A 16626-nucleotide genomic window follows, 5' to 3' on the forward strand; every position below is an offset into this window, starting at 1 on the left:
GTCTGCGGATTTTTACTATTTTTTAGTTCAGATTTAGGTCTCAATCAGCTGGGCCAAAAGGCAGGCCAGTTAAGGCTAAAGAGGAGGTGGAAACGTGCTTTGCATGGCCCTCTGGTATGGTGACTGAGGGACGCCAGGGGTGTGCGCCCAGGACACCTGCGGCCTTGCCAGAATTCGGTTCAGAAGAGCACAGGCCTCTGCTCCCTCAGGAGCCTTGGTTTCCAGTACCTTGTTTCCAGTCGGGGTCCTCGTCCAGAGGGGACGCTCAGCCCCTTGCTGCCCCCTTCCCAGGCCCTTCTTCTGCCCTCAAGTGCTGCCCCCAAGCCCATACACTTCTCCCTTGGTCTGTGGCTTCTCTCTCACTTTACCATGTATCGTCCCAGACCCACGTATTGGGGCCCCTCAAAAGCACATATGAAACAGAGTCGGTCCTTCTCACTGAACCAGCACTTCTGCTCCCACCCACACTGAGGCAGCGGGTCACCAAGGCACAGCCCTCCCCCCATATTGACATCTGCCATAAGCTCCCTGAGGCCTGGGGCTGGGTTTTGCTCATGCCTGCAGCCCTGGCACTAGAACAGCACTTGGTATACTGCGGGTGCTCAATAAACACTTGCAGGGTGCCCGGGCTGGGGGCAATGAGTGCTCTTAAATGTCCATCAGTAAACACCCACTGCCCTGGCACGGCAGCATCCTATGTTCGTTCCTCTCTTTCAGCAACTGCTTCCCCAGCAATACTTCCCGTAGAAGAACAGGCCACATTACTTTTCACATTTAAACCTTCAGAAATAGTAAGAAGCATAAGTCTGACACAGTTTTTCACATTCTCAAATCTCCTATGAGTTAATAAGCAGAAAAAGGGAACGAAAAGTCAGAATTGGATATAGAATTCAGATTTTTTTTTTCTTTCAAAGACACATTTTATACAACTTTCAACATTTATACTTTCAAACAAAATGAGCAAAAAATACACCGAGTGCTAAAATAATCAAAACAGAAGTAATACAATTTTAATTTCAATATTTTAAAATACAGAAATTGGAAAGTAAGAGTACTAAATACAACTTTAAACAAGTCACTTGTCGTCTCCTATAATAACCAATGTAAGCTACTTAAAGACTTACAAATTTGAAACAGAAACAAAATAAATACTGTACACTTTCCCTGCCTGCAGGCAAAAGATGGGAAATACTGTTATGAATCAAAAAAAAAATGTTCTTAAAGCTTCAGCATCCCATTTCCCAGCCACACCCCACTCTGTTGTCACACCGTGTGCTTCTGTATTCAAAGGACACACATGTGCACACATACGGACTGCCTATACAAACAGACAAGACACTATTCCGCAGACACCCCAAACAAGAAAGGGCAACAGTCATCTTGGACCATGGGCATAAAAATCAGTTAAGGAAAGTCAGTCAGGCTAGCAAAACATTACTACAAAACTAGTAAATACCATAGCCAACAACTGTCCCCTTTTCAAATTTCACAGATTTAAAACCCCTAAAACCAACACTAACCCCACATCGCCACCCTCTACGCCCCCACCCCCACCCCCACAAAAACCTGCTGAAGCACTGGCAAAGTTAGACATTTCACAGTAAATGTGAAAATTCATATTATATAATCTCTTAAAATGAACCTTTTCACCCTCTTTCCACAGCATGAAACTGTTATGGCTTAATTTATATTAAAAGTAGAAAAGTCTTTTCGGAAGGAAATACAGTCTGCAAAGATGCATATGTGTTTCCTGATCAGTGCTATTTCATACCTAACAACTGCATGACTTGCTTTTGCAGTCAGAAGCTGTTTTTGAAAAAACTGAGGTTATAGCTTTTGATTCAGTCTAACCATAAATGTAAGGCCCTTAGTTTGGTTTAGGTTTCTTTTGCAAGATAAAATAACCTTGGGGTTCACTTAGCAAGTTACACCTCAGGTCCCTGACTATAATGTAGAAGTTTGTATGTATGCTTTGTAAAAATAAAAGGTTACTTATGAATCTTAGAGGGAAGAAATGATTCTAGGCAAGGAATCAACTCCTCACTATATATCACACTTAATGCTGGTAACTGTTACCAACCAAAATCCACCAAAGAAATGTAAGAGTATGCCTGGGTTACTTTATTCCTGCAAAATAGTCTATATTCCAGCACTTATGATCATTGTTTTGGTGAAAAGTCTTGGGGGAAAGAGCTGACATTTTGAAAAGGAAATGGCCAAAATAAAACTGGGTGGAGGCAAGGTTTATCTTTATGATCAAGTTCCCTTTAGGACTGTTTGCTGAAAAAAAGAAAAGTGAATTCAGAATGTCACAGGTCTTGCATAGGTAAACTACTTGGAGGTCAAGGGCTACGTGGTAGCCAGGGTTTAGTAGTGAGATAGTGCAGAGCAGATAAACTTGGAAGAATCACTGAATACAGTTTCAAAAAGGTTATAACAAAAAATTTAACTTTGCACTTACTAAGACAAAGCTTTAGGACACTAGAAAGGGCACCAAGGGTGAGTGGGAGAGTCTAAGGGGTAATGCAGGCAAGTGAGTATTATTTTCCCTACCCATTATAAAGGGAAAAAATACGATAAAAGAATAAAACCACAGTCATGATAAGCTAATTGCTTTGGAAATAGGCATTTGCTTCTTAATGCCCTTACTTTAAAATTTTTGTTTACATAAGGGTATCAAATATTTGACTTAGGGATGATGTTCAGTGAAAAACAAAATAAAAGGGTTTTTAGTAAGGCTACAGTATTATTAAAATTACATTACGTTCATCAGCAATGGAGTAAGTATATTATTTGTCCCCCTTTCTTTCCAGCTGGCTAGTAGACAGCATGTGACCATCATCCACCCCCGGATGAGGACAGGATGCACAGTGTCACAACAGGAGCTAAGCAAGCAAGCGACCTGAGGTCTAGGGTCCTCTGTGACCCCAGGTGAGTCACTGCCCTCCTGGCTCTCACTGGTCTCCTTTCCTTACTGGCAACACTCCTTTCCTAAGCTCACGATCTGAAGTTCAACCTTCTCAAGACTGCTTTAGATAAAAGCTTGGACATCTGAAAATGACTGATGATTTTTAGCTTCTCTTTTCGGAGGGAGCAATTAGCCTAATATTTAATGGGGGAAAATGAGCTTTTGAAAAATTTTCAGATTTACATTATTCATCTCTTAATATAAAATTGCAAAATGCTTACATGCTGCAATAGTTACTCCTGCCAGCAGTCACGTGGGCCGTACAATCACTCCTCACTCTTTGGGGAGTTGCCCTATCACTACAGAGAGCATCTCTTGAAAAGGACAGAAAGAATCTTCTCCTTTGAAGATGTCAAGTCTCATTTCCACGACTAGAGTGGCTGTGGTTTCTCCCTCTACCCAGCAAGCTGCTGTTAGCCAGCCCTGAGCTGTCTTTGTTGGTTCCCATCTTCTGACCACCTTCTATATTTTCCCCTAGCTCCTTGGGTAGTTGCTACATTTTAACTGCATGACTTACTTGACCTCTATCTAGTGCCTGAAGAGTAGGCAGAGTCTGTGGAGCAGTACTGTCCTAATTCCTCTTTGAGCAAAACCTTTAAATCATCTTAATGATTACGTGGGGATTACATTCTCACTCTTATCCATCAACTATCTCACTTCTTTTTCTTTCACTTCAAGCATGGATTCTGATTTTAATCCAACACCTTCTTGGAGATTCTTCAGATGTTTTAGGTAGCATGCTCTGGGCATATACTCTATATGAAACAGATTTTAGGAGTAACAGTTTTCACTTAAAAAGGATATAAATGTGCGTTGTCAGTTGTAATTTAAATAATGATAAATTCTCTGCAAGTATGAAGTGTCAATAATTAAGGAATGCTTTTCGGTGTTTTTCTTAACCACATTTTTATCCATACTGCCAAATGAGAAAACCAAGACTCAGAAAGCATAAATGACTTATTTACAGTCACACAGCTGATCCGTGAATGACAGAACTTGAACAAGAACCCAGGTTCATCCTCCCTTCCATGCTATACACCACACCCCTCTATTACCAACACTAACCTACTAACTTTTGAAAAAACGTTTCTTAAATTTTAAAAATAAAAAAAATTGACTTCCACTTCTACAGTTGACTTTTTCAGTTGAAACTAATAAAGTTATGCTCTTTTTCTTACTACACGGGGCCTCTTCTGCTTAAAAAGTTTGCTTAGAAATGAAAGTAATACTGCTTATTTCTTGGAGAACATACCTTCCAGAACAGAGCCTCCCACCCCAGCTTTACGGTACCCCCAGTACTAAGTCTTGCCGGGCACACGGATGTTGGATAAGTACCTGTGGCCATCAGGCGAGTCAACACGGTAGGGCTCATTGACAAGGCAAGAATTAGGATTATTAAAAAACAGACCAGTATTGAAGCTAAGTATTTACATCATGGGCATGATGGTCTTGTTTTTTCTGGGTTTCTAGGATTTCAGTTGGAATTTTAAAATCTGTATGCTTATGAAATTCAGTGTATTTCTAGGATGCTGAACTACTATCAACTGCCAGCTGTCTTGTTGACATCATTCATCAATCTTGGAGAGCACAGTATGTGACACTATCCCAGTACAGGGGATCCCAGGTTAATAGAAGTCACTTGCTTCAATCAATACAGAAAAAATCATTATCTACTACTACCATTAAGTCACAACTGTTTTACCTATTTCTCTGCACTTAACTAGCTGAATGCCACCACTGATGTCTCCTTGTCTAAGCTGCAGCTTCTGTGTGGTAGAGGGTTTATAAATGAGACTGAGGAAAACACGGAATCCAGCCACTTCCACAAGATAAAGGGAGGCATCACAGCCAGTAAGTATAGAACAAGCTTGACTAGGCAACTCACGGGCCAGTAGGCTGAATTTTCACCAATTTGGAAAAAGATACATGAATTGTTTCAGTGGTTAGATTATCTTACTGAAAGCTTTTTTCACGTAGCCAGTTCATGGGCTAAACCTGCCCAAAATGAATCCACAGTACCTTAATACTTATACATTCTGGCTACTTAAAATTAGATGTACTGGCCTAAGTACACAGGGCAGAGACTGGTTACCATTTTAACTCATAAAAATAAATTGATTTTAATTTTTTATAGCTAAAGAAAAGAAGTCAGGTAATTAAAAATATTTAGAGCTATGAAAATGTAAAGTAAACAAAAGAACCTAAGAAGGAATTATAATTCTGATTTCTTAAACCAAAACAAAACCATGTGAACTCTAACACTAGAACAGTGTCTACAGAAAACCAAAACATTACATATTGGGAGATAGGAAAATCAGTCAAACCCCAACTTTTGACATCTTGAGATCCAGTGACCCAACAAATGCCTGATTATACCCATCTCTTAACCAGTTCTGGCATAGTGTAGACAGAGTGACGCAGGCCCTTTACAGACATTTAGTGTTTCCATAAAAACTCTTTTTCCTGACACCTAGATAAGACCCAGAATCTGGTCCAATCATCTGGACCAGAAACGTTAATCCATAAGCTATTTTGTATTTATTCCATGAGATACTGGAATGGAGACAGAATAAGAAATATTTCTCTTTGAAAATACACATTTAAATGCAAGCATGAAAGATGATGGTAGAGATGTTTTTTCTTAGCGTTTCAAGTGATACTTAATATAGAAGGGCAAGTCCTGCTACCTTGCTGAGCAAAAGAGACAAATCCATAATATGGCCATATTACTTCTCCATAAAAATAAAATTTATCTTATTTGCCTCTATTTTCTTTGTAGAAAAAAAAATTTTTTTTGTCAGAATTGGGAATATCTTCACCCCAGCCCCAGAAATCACTTATTTTTATGCCGTGGGGAGGAAAAGGGAAAATATAAGCTATTACGAGCAACTGAAAACTGGCATTTAGTAAGAGCTATGCATAAAGGAGAGAAGTGATTCCTTCAAGCTCAACCAGATACTCAATATACACTGGTTAAGTTAGGACAGATGGAAGAAACTGCAAGAAGCACCCATTTTACTCCAAATCCATATCTTAGATATTTCTTTAGAAGGTTAAGAGAGAAGAAACTAAACACACATACACCCAAAAGATCTACTCCAACATGCTTGCTTCTATACAACTTAATATAGTATAGTCCTATTATATTACGGCTTATTATGCAGATTTGAATATACGAAGTCAAACCATATCTCATTATTTTCCAACAAGTTAGGTACACAGAATAAAAGCGTCATAAAATATAACCTCTGTGGCAGGTGCTCGTCCTGCCCTCCAACACCAGCAGTATGAAGAAGGCCCTCTGTAGTTACAAATGTATTTGAAAAACTATAAACATGACAATTTAACCAAACGTATAATCCTTTTCCCACAAGTAGGAAAAAGATATTAAAGCTGTTCTCTTTGGGACCCAGATATCATCAGCAAAAATGAAAATGCAAGAAGCCTATTTTTACAGAATTAGAAGAAAACTGCAATGTCAAACGAAATGAGAAATGTGGGATCTTTTATGTAATTCTTACACATTGGCTATGAAAGTGTTTCCCTGCAAAGAGAAGAGTCTTGTTGCGTCGTCACAAAATGATGGGGAGTGCAGAGGGAAGGTGGGATATAAGGTAATCAACCTGGATAACAGTATGCACCTTGGATGTTAGCAAAAGCGAAGCTAATAGCTTATAAAAAACACATGAAATATATAAAATAAAATGATTTTCATATACATCTTAATTTAAAATAATTAATGCATCAAATCCCTGTTTAAGACTTTAACCTGAATATCAAATTTAAGAGTCCAGACTAGTTACTGTTACTGTGGCTCTTCCCCACATGTAACATACACACTATCAAAAATAATTTAAAAACTTTCACATTCTTAAATCTAAATTAGTGAGATATTTCTCCAGAAATCTTCCAAATAAATAGCTTTAAAAAAGAAAGAATTTAAAAGCTGTTAACTTTAAAAAAAAAAAATCTGTTAAATAAATTATTGATAATTTTTTACCCTACCACTGAAAATAAATCAACACACTACCAACAACAAAATGAAATTCAAGCCCTGACAAGAGACCTTTTCCAGTTCAAGGTCTCTTTTTAAGGTTCTACCCTCCTTCTTCCTCTCCCCCACCAGGTCCAAACGGTTATTGCTGAGTGGGTGTGGCACAGTGAAAATGCAGCATCAGGTTCATTTTGTTCCTCCGGCAGTGTTCTCTACTGTACATGCAAACTGCTCCGGGCAGGGGCGCGGCGGGGAGCGCCAGGCTCCCGCGCCTCCGCCGAGTCTGTCTCCAAAGGGAAGAGCGGCCGCAGTGGCGGCTCCTCACACGAAGAAACGGGCGTGGCCATTTCTGTTCAACTTCAGGATCTTCCCAAGACGTTGTTTGGCTGTGGCCATTCCTTTTTTTGGACGTTTACCTGTGAGACAGCAACGACAGCGTGAGTAACAGTGAAGACCGTTCCTGCCGGCACCGGGAGAGCTTCGAGGGAGGGCTACGCGGCCAGGCTCCGGGGTGTGCCGGAGGGCCCAAGCCGCACTCCCGGCATTCTACTGTTCCAAACCTCCCGTCGCATTACTGAGAGAGAAAAGCCAATCTCCTTCACGTGACCTACCAGGCCGACCCACGGTCTGATCCCGCCTCTCTCTCTCGAACAGGGGCCCCGACCCGATCTTGCATCAAACCGCGCTTGGGCCACAAAACTGACAGCTGCTGCAGAAACAGCCCACGAGCCGTTCCTCACCCTGCTACCGGGGGCCACACGATCTCCTCGACCTTCACTGCGGTCTGCCCTGCCACCTTCCCCACCCAGCAGGGCTAACCCCTTACTGTCCTCCCCGGGATCACCACCCGCTTCAGAAAGCTACGCCCAAGCCCCGGGGCTGACCTAGGGAGCCTGCGACCTGCGCACACCGCCCCGCCTCGCCCGCCGGAGCGCAGCAGGCGGCAGGTGACGGGCAGCTCGATGGCGGAGGCCGCTATACCTCTGTGAGCTGCCACCGCCACTGCCACACACGGCCAAAAACACTCCGCCGACAGATGTGTCCACGTTACCTTTTGTTGCCTGGTTGCTGATAGGTGGTGGATTTGACGCGGGTCTCTTGGTGGGGTGAAGGGGCACGGAGAAGGAAGTTTCACCAACTGGCCTTTCTGGGCTTACGCCGCCATTATTTATCCGGCACGCCGCTGAAATCAAGCTGGAATTCTGCGTAGACTTCCCATTTTGAGGGCTTGCGCCGCTGCTGTCCACAGAATTCCTACTTTGTACCTTCTGACTGATCTCTGACGAGCCTTCCTTTTTGATGCATTTCTGGCCTCTACTTAGATCCTAAAAAAAGGAAGGAAATAAGGCTGGATTTTTAGAGTTTCTTTACGGTAAGTGAGGTATTTAACCTCTCTATGCAATAGCAAGTCAAGGGAGAGAAGAAATAGACCACTGAGCTTTGGTTTTCTTAACATGTAGCAGCCACAGACGACCACCCCATCAGGAAGGTCGTGTTACCCCAAAACCTGAGAGCATGAAAGGACTCAAGTATGGAACTTCTGCATCATAACCTAAGTCCAGAAAGGGGAAAAAAAAAAAAAAATATATATATATATATATATATATATATATATACATGTATATAAACTTTATATATACATATGTACATGTGTGTATCTATATATTATATGTACTGTATATTATTTATTATAATACGGCATTCTGCACGTGCTTTGACATGCCATGGAAGAACACATGGCTGGGACATGTGAACCTACCAGTTCCTCAGCACGTCACACTCCCGTGTATCTCTCATGGTGTGATGCACTATGTTTTTTAGAATCTAACTTCTGTTATGGTTCATCTCCACTGTATTTAAATTGTTTGCTAAGAAAAGCACCTAGGTGCTGGGCCCCAAGCCTGGTTTTCCTCTAACAATTCTTCCTTCAATCTCGTTAAGAGATCACTGAGAGAACCATCAGGAAAAAAACCAACAATGCTACTGATGGGTAGGTCTTGAAACCAATGGAAAGGGTCATGACTGGAAAGGATGGGGAAATACAAACTTGAGCATACTGAAGATGTGATGTTTCATGAAACTAGCTGTGTGTGTGTGTGTGTGTGTGTGTGTGTGTGTGTGTAATTAATTCCTGATTCTGCAATGGTCAAATAAACTTTAAAAACAGAATTATAGGCAAAAGAAATCTGACTTTCTCTAAGGTGATCTTGCTAATCATCTGTCCTCTACTTCTTTATTTTCAAAGACAATTATAAAAACAACAGCTACATTTAAATAATAGCTTACTTTAAAAAAAAATATTTTATTTTTAAGTAATCTCTACACCCAATGTGGGGCTCAAACTTACACTGCTGTGATCAAGAAATGCATGCTCTACTAACTAAGCCAGCCAGGCAATAATAGCTTCTAATACTGAATCCTATAATGCTAATAAGTTATAAACATTATGGGGGCGCCTGGGTGGCTCAGTGGGTTAAGCCTCTGCCTTCAGCTCAGGTAATGATCTCAGGGTCCTGCAATCGAGCCCCGCATCGGGCTCTCTGCTCAGCAGGGAGCCTGTTTCCTCCCCTCTTTGCCTGCCTCTCTGCCTACTTGTGATCTCTCCCTCTGTTGAACAAATAAATAAAATCTTTAAAAAAAAAGTTATAAACATTATGGCTGCTAAGGCACTATAAAATTATACACTGAATAAGTGAATTACTAATAGTTAAAGGATTCCTTCCTTGACCTTTGATTCTGGAGCAAACTCTTCTCTTTTTTTTTTTTTAAGATTTTATTTATTTGACAGACAGAGATCACAAGTAGTCAGAGAAACAGGCAGAGAGAGAGGAGGAAGCAGGCTCCCTGCTGAGCAGAGAGCCCGATGCGGGGCTTGATCCCAGAACTCTGGGATCATGACCTGAGCCGAAGGCAGAGGCTTTAACCCACTGAGCCACCCAGGTGCCCCTGGAGCAAACTCTTCTATTAAAAGAACCTATACTTACAAAACATTACCTTAAAAAATTAACTTGGCTCTTTTTGTCATAGTTAAATGTCTAAGTATTTAGAAAGTTTAGAAAGGCAAATGAAGAAAATAAAAACCATCCATCAGGGGCGCCTGAGAGGCTCAGGTGGTTAAGCGTCCATCTCTTGATCGTGGTGCTATCTCTGGGTCATGAGTTCAAGCCCGGGATCGGAGCCTACATCCTAGCACGGAGCCTACATAAACAAACACCTATGATTCCATTACTCAGTGTATGCTTGGGATTGGAGAAGTTAGGGGACTCTACTCTGCAGCATGAGAATTTTGATTCTTTGGCTGTCATTTTCCAAAGTCTGTAGCCAAAGGTCCTATCACATTTCTTGTTTGGTGCTACTGGCAAAGCTGTGGCTTTTCAAAAAGCTATCTGAGGTTCATTTTGTTTGGTATAAGCATTTATACGCTGGGATCCCAAGACATCAAGTGTCTTGGAGTAAGGGCTCTTAATCTGGAATCAATGGATGGTCTGAGTAATGGTGAGGCACAAACCATAAGAAAATGCTATGCAAAAATCAGTATTTATGGGGCACCTGGGTGGCTCAGTGGGTTAAAGCCTCTGCCTTCGACTCAGGTCATGATCCCAGGGTCCTGGGATCGAGCCCCGCGTTGGGCTCTCTGCTCTGTGGGGAGCCTGCTTCTTCCTCTCTCTTTCTCTCTCTACCTGCCTCTCTGCCCACTTGTGATCTCTATCTGTCAAATAAATAAATAAAATCTTTAAAAAATTTTTTCAAAAAAAAATCAGTATGATGAACACTTTTCTGGAAAGAGAGTCATTATCTGTCATCAAATTCTCAAAGAAATTTGCTGTCTAAAAATGTTCAAGAAACAACATCAGAGATTAAAGAGAGATCCTCATGGTACTTTCTTCCCCCTTTCCTTCCAGCCGGACATAACCTAGAAGTGCTGGCTGCCAGTTTTCAACTTTCCTTAAATCAACTAAACTATTCTTTTCCAGATCACAGTCTATCCGTGAGCCTTGCATTAGTTGATACATCAGAATTCCTAAAAACAGATAGCTGTTCAAATGTGCATTTACTCCTAAGTTATTTTTTAGCTTTCCAGATCTAATCGTTAATTACTGGTTGCAGTAAAAAAAAAAGAAAGCAGAAAAAGAGTTAATGATGATCCTAAATCTGCTTTTGATGTTTCAAGCCTTGCATATTACCTGAAGATGAAATCTGGAAGTTGTATCAAATTGTTTAATCCAGGAAGAACCTCTCAAATCTTGATCTTCCGTCTTGACATGGTACCCTAAACAGGAGTTTTAATTAAATTTTCTCCACACAAACTTGATCATAACAAGCAAAATTCACGTAGTGTTTAAAACTAAAAGTCTATTTAGGTTGACTCTTTATTAAAAAAACGACTATGTTAACGCTTTATTTACTCATACACATTCCACCACACTGCTTTCCCTCTCAAAAACAAGAGTCATCAGCTCACAATCTAACATGTTAATTCTTTCAACTCTCTCAAAGACTGTCTATATGACAGCTTTTGTGCCAGATGCTGGAAGATCCAGAGTCAAGTTCTATGGCCATCTGTTGTAGATGGAAAAGCCAAATGCAATATACTCTCTCTAAAACTGGTATATTTTTCCATATAGAATAAAGGCATATGTTTGCCTGAATCCTGCAGTATTTTCACAGAAGCCTTCTTTTCAAGTGAGGACCAAAGAAATTACAGGGAGAAAGAATGGTGTGGACAGAGAGACCTAGATCTGAATTTGAGTTTTTCTATAACGCCTGGATTTTTAGTCAAGTTATTTAACCTCTCTAAACCTCTGTTTCCTCTTACTCAATAAGTCAAGGTTTTGAGATCAGACAGTCCTTGATTCCAATTCCAACACCAGTGGATAATAGCTACCTATGTAAGTACAGGCAAGTTCAGTTAACTTCACTAAGTCTTGTTTCTACCTGTAAAAGTCTTATTACATACACCAAAATGAGGTTTTAAGAATTAAGTGAAATGGATGTCAGGTGGCTGGTATACAATCCCACAACCAGGTGGGAATGAACACGATCTCTGCAGCAAGCATCTCTGCACAGGCTTTCATGTGATACCATCTTCCTCCCCATCCTCCTCAGACTTTGTGGCAACAAAATTTCCCCCAAAGGCACAGAGAAGAAAACACTACATGGCCATCACTGGTGCTATCACTGAGTCTTCTCTTTCCCAATAATTCTTTTTCAAGTAGGAGAGAGAATGTCCTCAACCAGAAACAGATCAAAACTTGTTTTCCCTCCCACAAAAGGAAAGAGGATTGATGGTTCAAGCCTAGCGGACCACGTAACATGTCTCCACACTCCTTCCACTCAGAACGGCTTACGAAAGGGAACAAGTACTAAGTGTCTTGCAACAGCAGTGGTAGGATTATGCCAGTGAACACGATTCTCCAGACATTAATTTACATTTTGAGTTCTTATAACTTGCATCTTGTATCTGTCAACTTTATGTATTTTTTTGGCCAATATGCTTAATGCCATTTCCAACTACTGATGTGCAATTAACAGTTCTTATTCATACTGTCTAACCTCAACTAGGATGGGGAGCTATGACGTTGGGGGTCCTATGTTACTTTTTAGAGACCGATCATTTATGTTTCTTACCACATTCCACTGGCTTATCACAGCGATACACCTGTCGAGCCTCCTGGTTACTGCTGTGACAGCCGCCGGGATCCTGGAGACAGTCTCCTTCACCATTGCAGTCTTTTGTGCTTTGTATCTGCCTCTGTAAACACGCGGAGTAGTGCAACCCTGCCATCGACAACATGCCCTGAATAGCTTCTTCCTCTGTGCTCGTCGAGGTAGGACATTCCCTAAAGAAAAGGTAAACAGATGGACAAGAGCTTTTTTCTTCTTCTGGCATCTTCGGTAAAAGTTAAAATGAAAAAAAAATGTTTTCATACTGCTTACATTACAATGTAGTAAGGCCACTAACCGTTGGTAAGCCTACCTTTTAATTGGAATTTCACTTCTAGAGGGCTTCTGGCCCTTGTGAAGGAAGTTCCTCATCACAGTAGAGTCCTCCTTGAAGTTTGATGTTATTTCTTGTTTTTTTTCATCACCTGAACTTTCAGACTCTTCAGTGGTAAAATTACTTTTCTGAGATAATAATTAAATGGAAGCAAATCTATATAAGAAATCTGATTAATTCTCTACTAACTAAAAACACTGTATGAGTCCAAAGTTAGAAATTTAATTATCATGTAATTATTTCTATATTTTTTTAAATATGTATTTTTTTAAATTTATTTATTAGACAGAGATCACAAGTAGGCAGAGAGGCAGGCAGAGAGAGGAAGGGAAGCAGGCTCCCTGCTGAGCAGAGAGCCCCATGTGGGGCTCGATCCCAGAACCCTGGGATCATGACCTGAGCCAAAGGCAGAGGCTTTAACCCACTGAGCCACCCAGGTGCCCCTATTTCTGTATTTCTATGACAGAGTTAAAACCTCTAGTAATTGGAGTATATAATTCCTTAGTAAAAAACATATAGTACCAGTTGTCTTTAAAGTCAAATGAAATATAATCTAGGAGAAATGTGAGAAATGTAAAAACATCCACCCTTTCTAAAGCCAGACAAAAGCTATGTTTATCAGATGTCAACAGTCACATGACTGGTGTTTGTGTGTGTGTGTGCACGTGCGCGCCTGCGCACTTTTATGTGTGTGTAATTACCATTACAGGGAAGACCTTGTGCCACAAAGGTCATGGAGACAGGCTTTGGGAAAAGCTGTCACTTATTCCCCCCCCACTCCCCGCAGATGAAGGAAAGGTGGGGTCATCTTTCCATCAAGCAATGCACAAGTCTCGGGGGTTTGGGCATACCAGTGCAGTGCAATCAGGTCCAGAGTCTTCTGAATCAGAAATATCAGAATATTCTGATGATCGATTCCTGAGTTCCGATTTCACACTTGTAAAAAACCCTGCAAAGACAAAGGAAGAGAGAAAAAGAGAAAGTCAGTGGAAGCTCATGAACAGGGTGGGACCTAAAGTCAGACCGGCTTCTGCGCGGGTCTCGACTGCCCCGGCTCTGTCCATTTCCACTGCTTTCCTCTTCTTCATTCCTTTCTTCCCCTGAAGACTTTTCTCCCGAATTGACCAAGATACAGATTGAACTGTACTCTTAAAATGTTTGTGGCATTTACTGAACAAGATGATACATTCCTCATTTGCGTGGAAATTTTCTATTTCTTTCCAGAAAAAAACCTCCAACACTAAAATTGGCTACAAGATGCTTTTCACTTTCCCTCTTGCATTTTTTCCTCTTAACAGAAAACAAAAAGATAACTCTCCTAAACCTCAAAAGCACTCAAGCAGACAGTGAATTCAACAAGCTTACAAACCAGGCTTGACCACTGCCCTTCTCTCCCACGTGGCACTGCCAAGTAATAACTGTTTGGTAAGTCCAGTGATGAGCAGCCTTTCCCCCCGGCACGTGACACATGCAGGGTCACCAACTACAGCAATACCAGATTTACTCAGAATTAGCTCGAACTGTGGTATTCAACACAAACGAAACATTCATTTTTCTTGTCAAGTTATCAAAGTATTTAACTACTTTTTAACATAGAAGGGTATATAAGGAGGCCCTGAAAAATGCTAAGAAATTAAGACTTCACTCGAAGAACAATCTCAAGGAGGAGGTATTACTGTTTGTCACACTGACGATAACCAATTAGTAACCAAGCAGAGGTCTTCCTGTCAACAGGCAGTCAAACAGAACAGTACCTGATTACTAATAGCTTCAGGGAGCTAATTCTGTGTGTCTCCTAATGCTGAAAACCATATACATGTTCACTAAAATTATGTATGCAACTATTAAACTTCTGACTATTTTATTATTTCGAGTAGAGGCCCATAAAATGCATAAGCTTTCATGTGACTCTTGAAACAACTGTCACCTGACAAGGGTGTCACTGACCAGCACAAACCCTTGTCACTAAAAACACCTTCCCTGGGCATGACACGTCACGTGGCATTCACATTCACATCTCCCCGATGGACAAACTACTCAGAAATACTTCTGATTTCTCAGGAGAGTATTAGGGACACAACAATTTTCAGTCCTACTACAAACTTCAGAACTTTAAAATTAGCGCATGACTTTACGTATTCTCACGGGTAGTAAGCCGACCTTTCAAACGACCATTCAAACCAACGTACTGTTAAGTGGTTTCTCGGACTCTTCATTCTCCGCCCCTTCTGTCCCCGAACTCTCCTCCATCTTCATTTTTGCCTTTTTCGTCCTTCTCTTGTCCTCCTCATTTTCGCTGTCCACTGTATAAAGACTTGGATCGGCGAAGGGTTGTCTCTCATCCCTGCACAGAGAGGGGAAAACAATCACGTCACAAAACAGTGCGACCCTGCAGCCGAACAGCTGAACTGGTGGGGACTAGGGGTCAAATGAGCAGGGGGAATCCACGAAAGCTCATCTGTGTGACACTGTGATCGACTTTACGTACTTAATTATCCTTCCGTTGGTCAGCAGTAACCGTAGATCATTATCTTTTGCCCTCCATTCAGGGACTGTGGAAGATGGCTGGAGATGTTTGTTAAATTTTCCATTCAGTTTAGAGCTCAAGACATCCTTAAAGTATAAAAACAGAACTGAACTTACCATGTGTCCTCAGATACACCTGCCCCACTAGAGGAAGGAACCCAGGACGGTGCCACCTCCCACCACAACCCCACACCCCAAACCATGCAGTGTCTGCAGCACCAACACTAAGTGGTTCCTAAAACCTCAGCATGAATGTGGCTCCTCTTTCTGCCTGGGCACCACCAGTAAAACACATTCTATAAAGCAGAATGTAAAATTCACGACAAGTAAATTCAAAGACATTTTCAGCTCTCTCTTGCGGAGAGCTGAAAAGCTGGAGCAGCAGCGCCCGGATGTGTTTCAGTTCTCTTCTTGCTCCTGCCTGCTGAAGCACTAGCTGCTCAGCTGCTCAGCCTTCCTGGTCCTCCTCTCCTTGACCTAATCCCTCGTCCTTCCCAGGAGGCCACAGCAGCTCACAGATCACCACCTGCTGTTACCAGGAACAAAGGCCACCATGTGGCATAAAAGCACAGCCATAGCTGGTTTTGAAAAAGGAAGGTTTCTTTTTTGTGGAAATTTTTTTCTTTAATAACAAAGAGAACCTTCTCCCAGATACTAAGGGTTAAAGAGGTTCAGAACAACAAAAGCTTAAAACAATATCAATACAATTATTTAAATGTAAAGTTTTTTAAGTTAGAATTTCTATAGAATTTCTTCAAATATTTTAATTCGGAAACACTTCTATCTTCTTCGTTTTAAGTTAGGCCTGTTCTTTCCTCAGGATGTGAAATAAGGCTGTTGTGTCTCATCACAAACTCACTACCATGTTTTACAAAGGCCCTGCCCCTTGCCCCTTTGTCCACTAAGCTAGCATTTCCCAAATTTGAATGGGTTTCTACTAACAGTCTCCCAGCCCAGTAGCTGCCCGTGCGGGTACAGCATGCTGGGGAAGGTACAGTTTTTCCGCACTTGCTCGTCCCTCAGTTTCCTTGAAGTTCTGTATCCACCTGACTTCTTCCAGTATTTGTTAGCTCAAATGCTGCCACCCAAGAGGCTCCTGGCGGCCCCAGCTAAGGGAGCCAGCCACAGCCCAGCCCCTTT

At 41.4% G+C, this 16626-nt stretch overlaps 1 protein-coding gene across 1 annotated transcript in view; it reads right to left on the reverse strand.

Annotated features, from left to right (window-relative positions):
- Window positions 1-877: 877 nt before the first annotated feature.
- Window positions 878-16626, reverse strand: part of KDM7A (lysine demethylase 7A) — an 85429-nt gene continuing 69680 nt past the window's right edge. Inside the window, exons 13-20 of the mRNA XM_059172017.1 lie at window positions 15449-15573; window positions 15150-15304; window positions 13812-13909; window positions 12940-13088; window positions 12591-12802; window positions 11147-11232; window positions 8014-8287; window positions 878-7378 (exon numbers count right to left, since the gene is read on the reverse strand). Coding sequence (XP_059028000.1) covers window positions 7284-7378; window positions 8014-8287; window positions 11147-11232; window positions 12591-12802; window positions 12940-13088; window positions 13812-13909; window positions 15150-15304; window positions 15449-15573 — 1194 coding nt within the window. The 3' untranslated portion in view covers window positions 878-7283. The remainder of the gene's footprint in view (window positions 7379-8013; window positions 8288-11146; window positions 11233-12590; window positions 12803-12939; window positions 13089-13811; window positions 13910-15149; window positions 15305-15448; window positions 15574-16626) is intronic.

Source organism: Mustela lutreola, chromosome 4 (assembly GCF_030435805.1).
Source record: "Mustela lutreola isolate mMusLut2 chromosome 4, mMusLut2.pri, whole genome shotgun sequence".
In the NCBI taxonomy this organism is placed as follows: Eukaryota; Metazoa; Chordata; class Mammalia; order Carnivora; family Mustelidae; genus Mustela; species Mustela lutreola.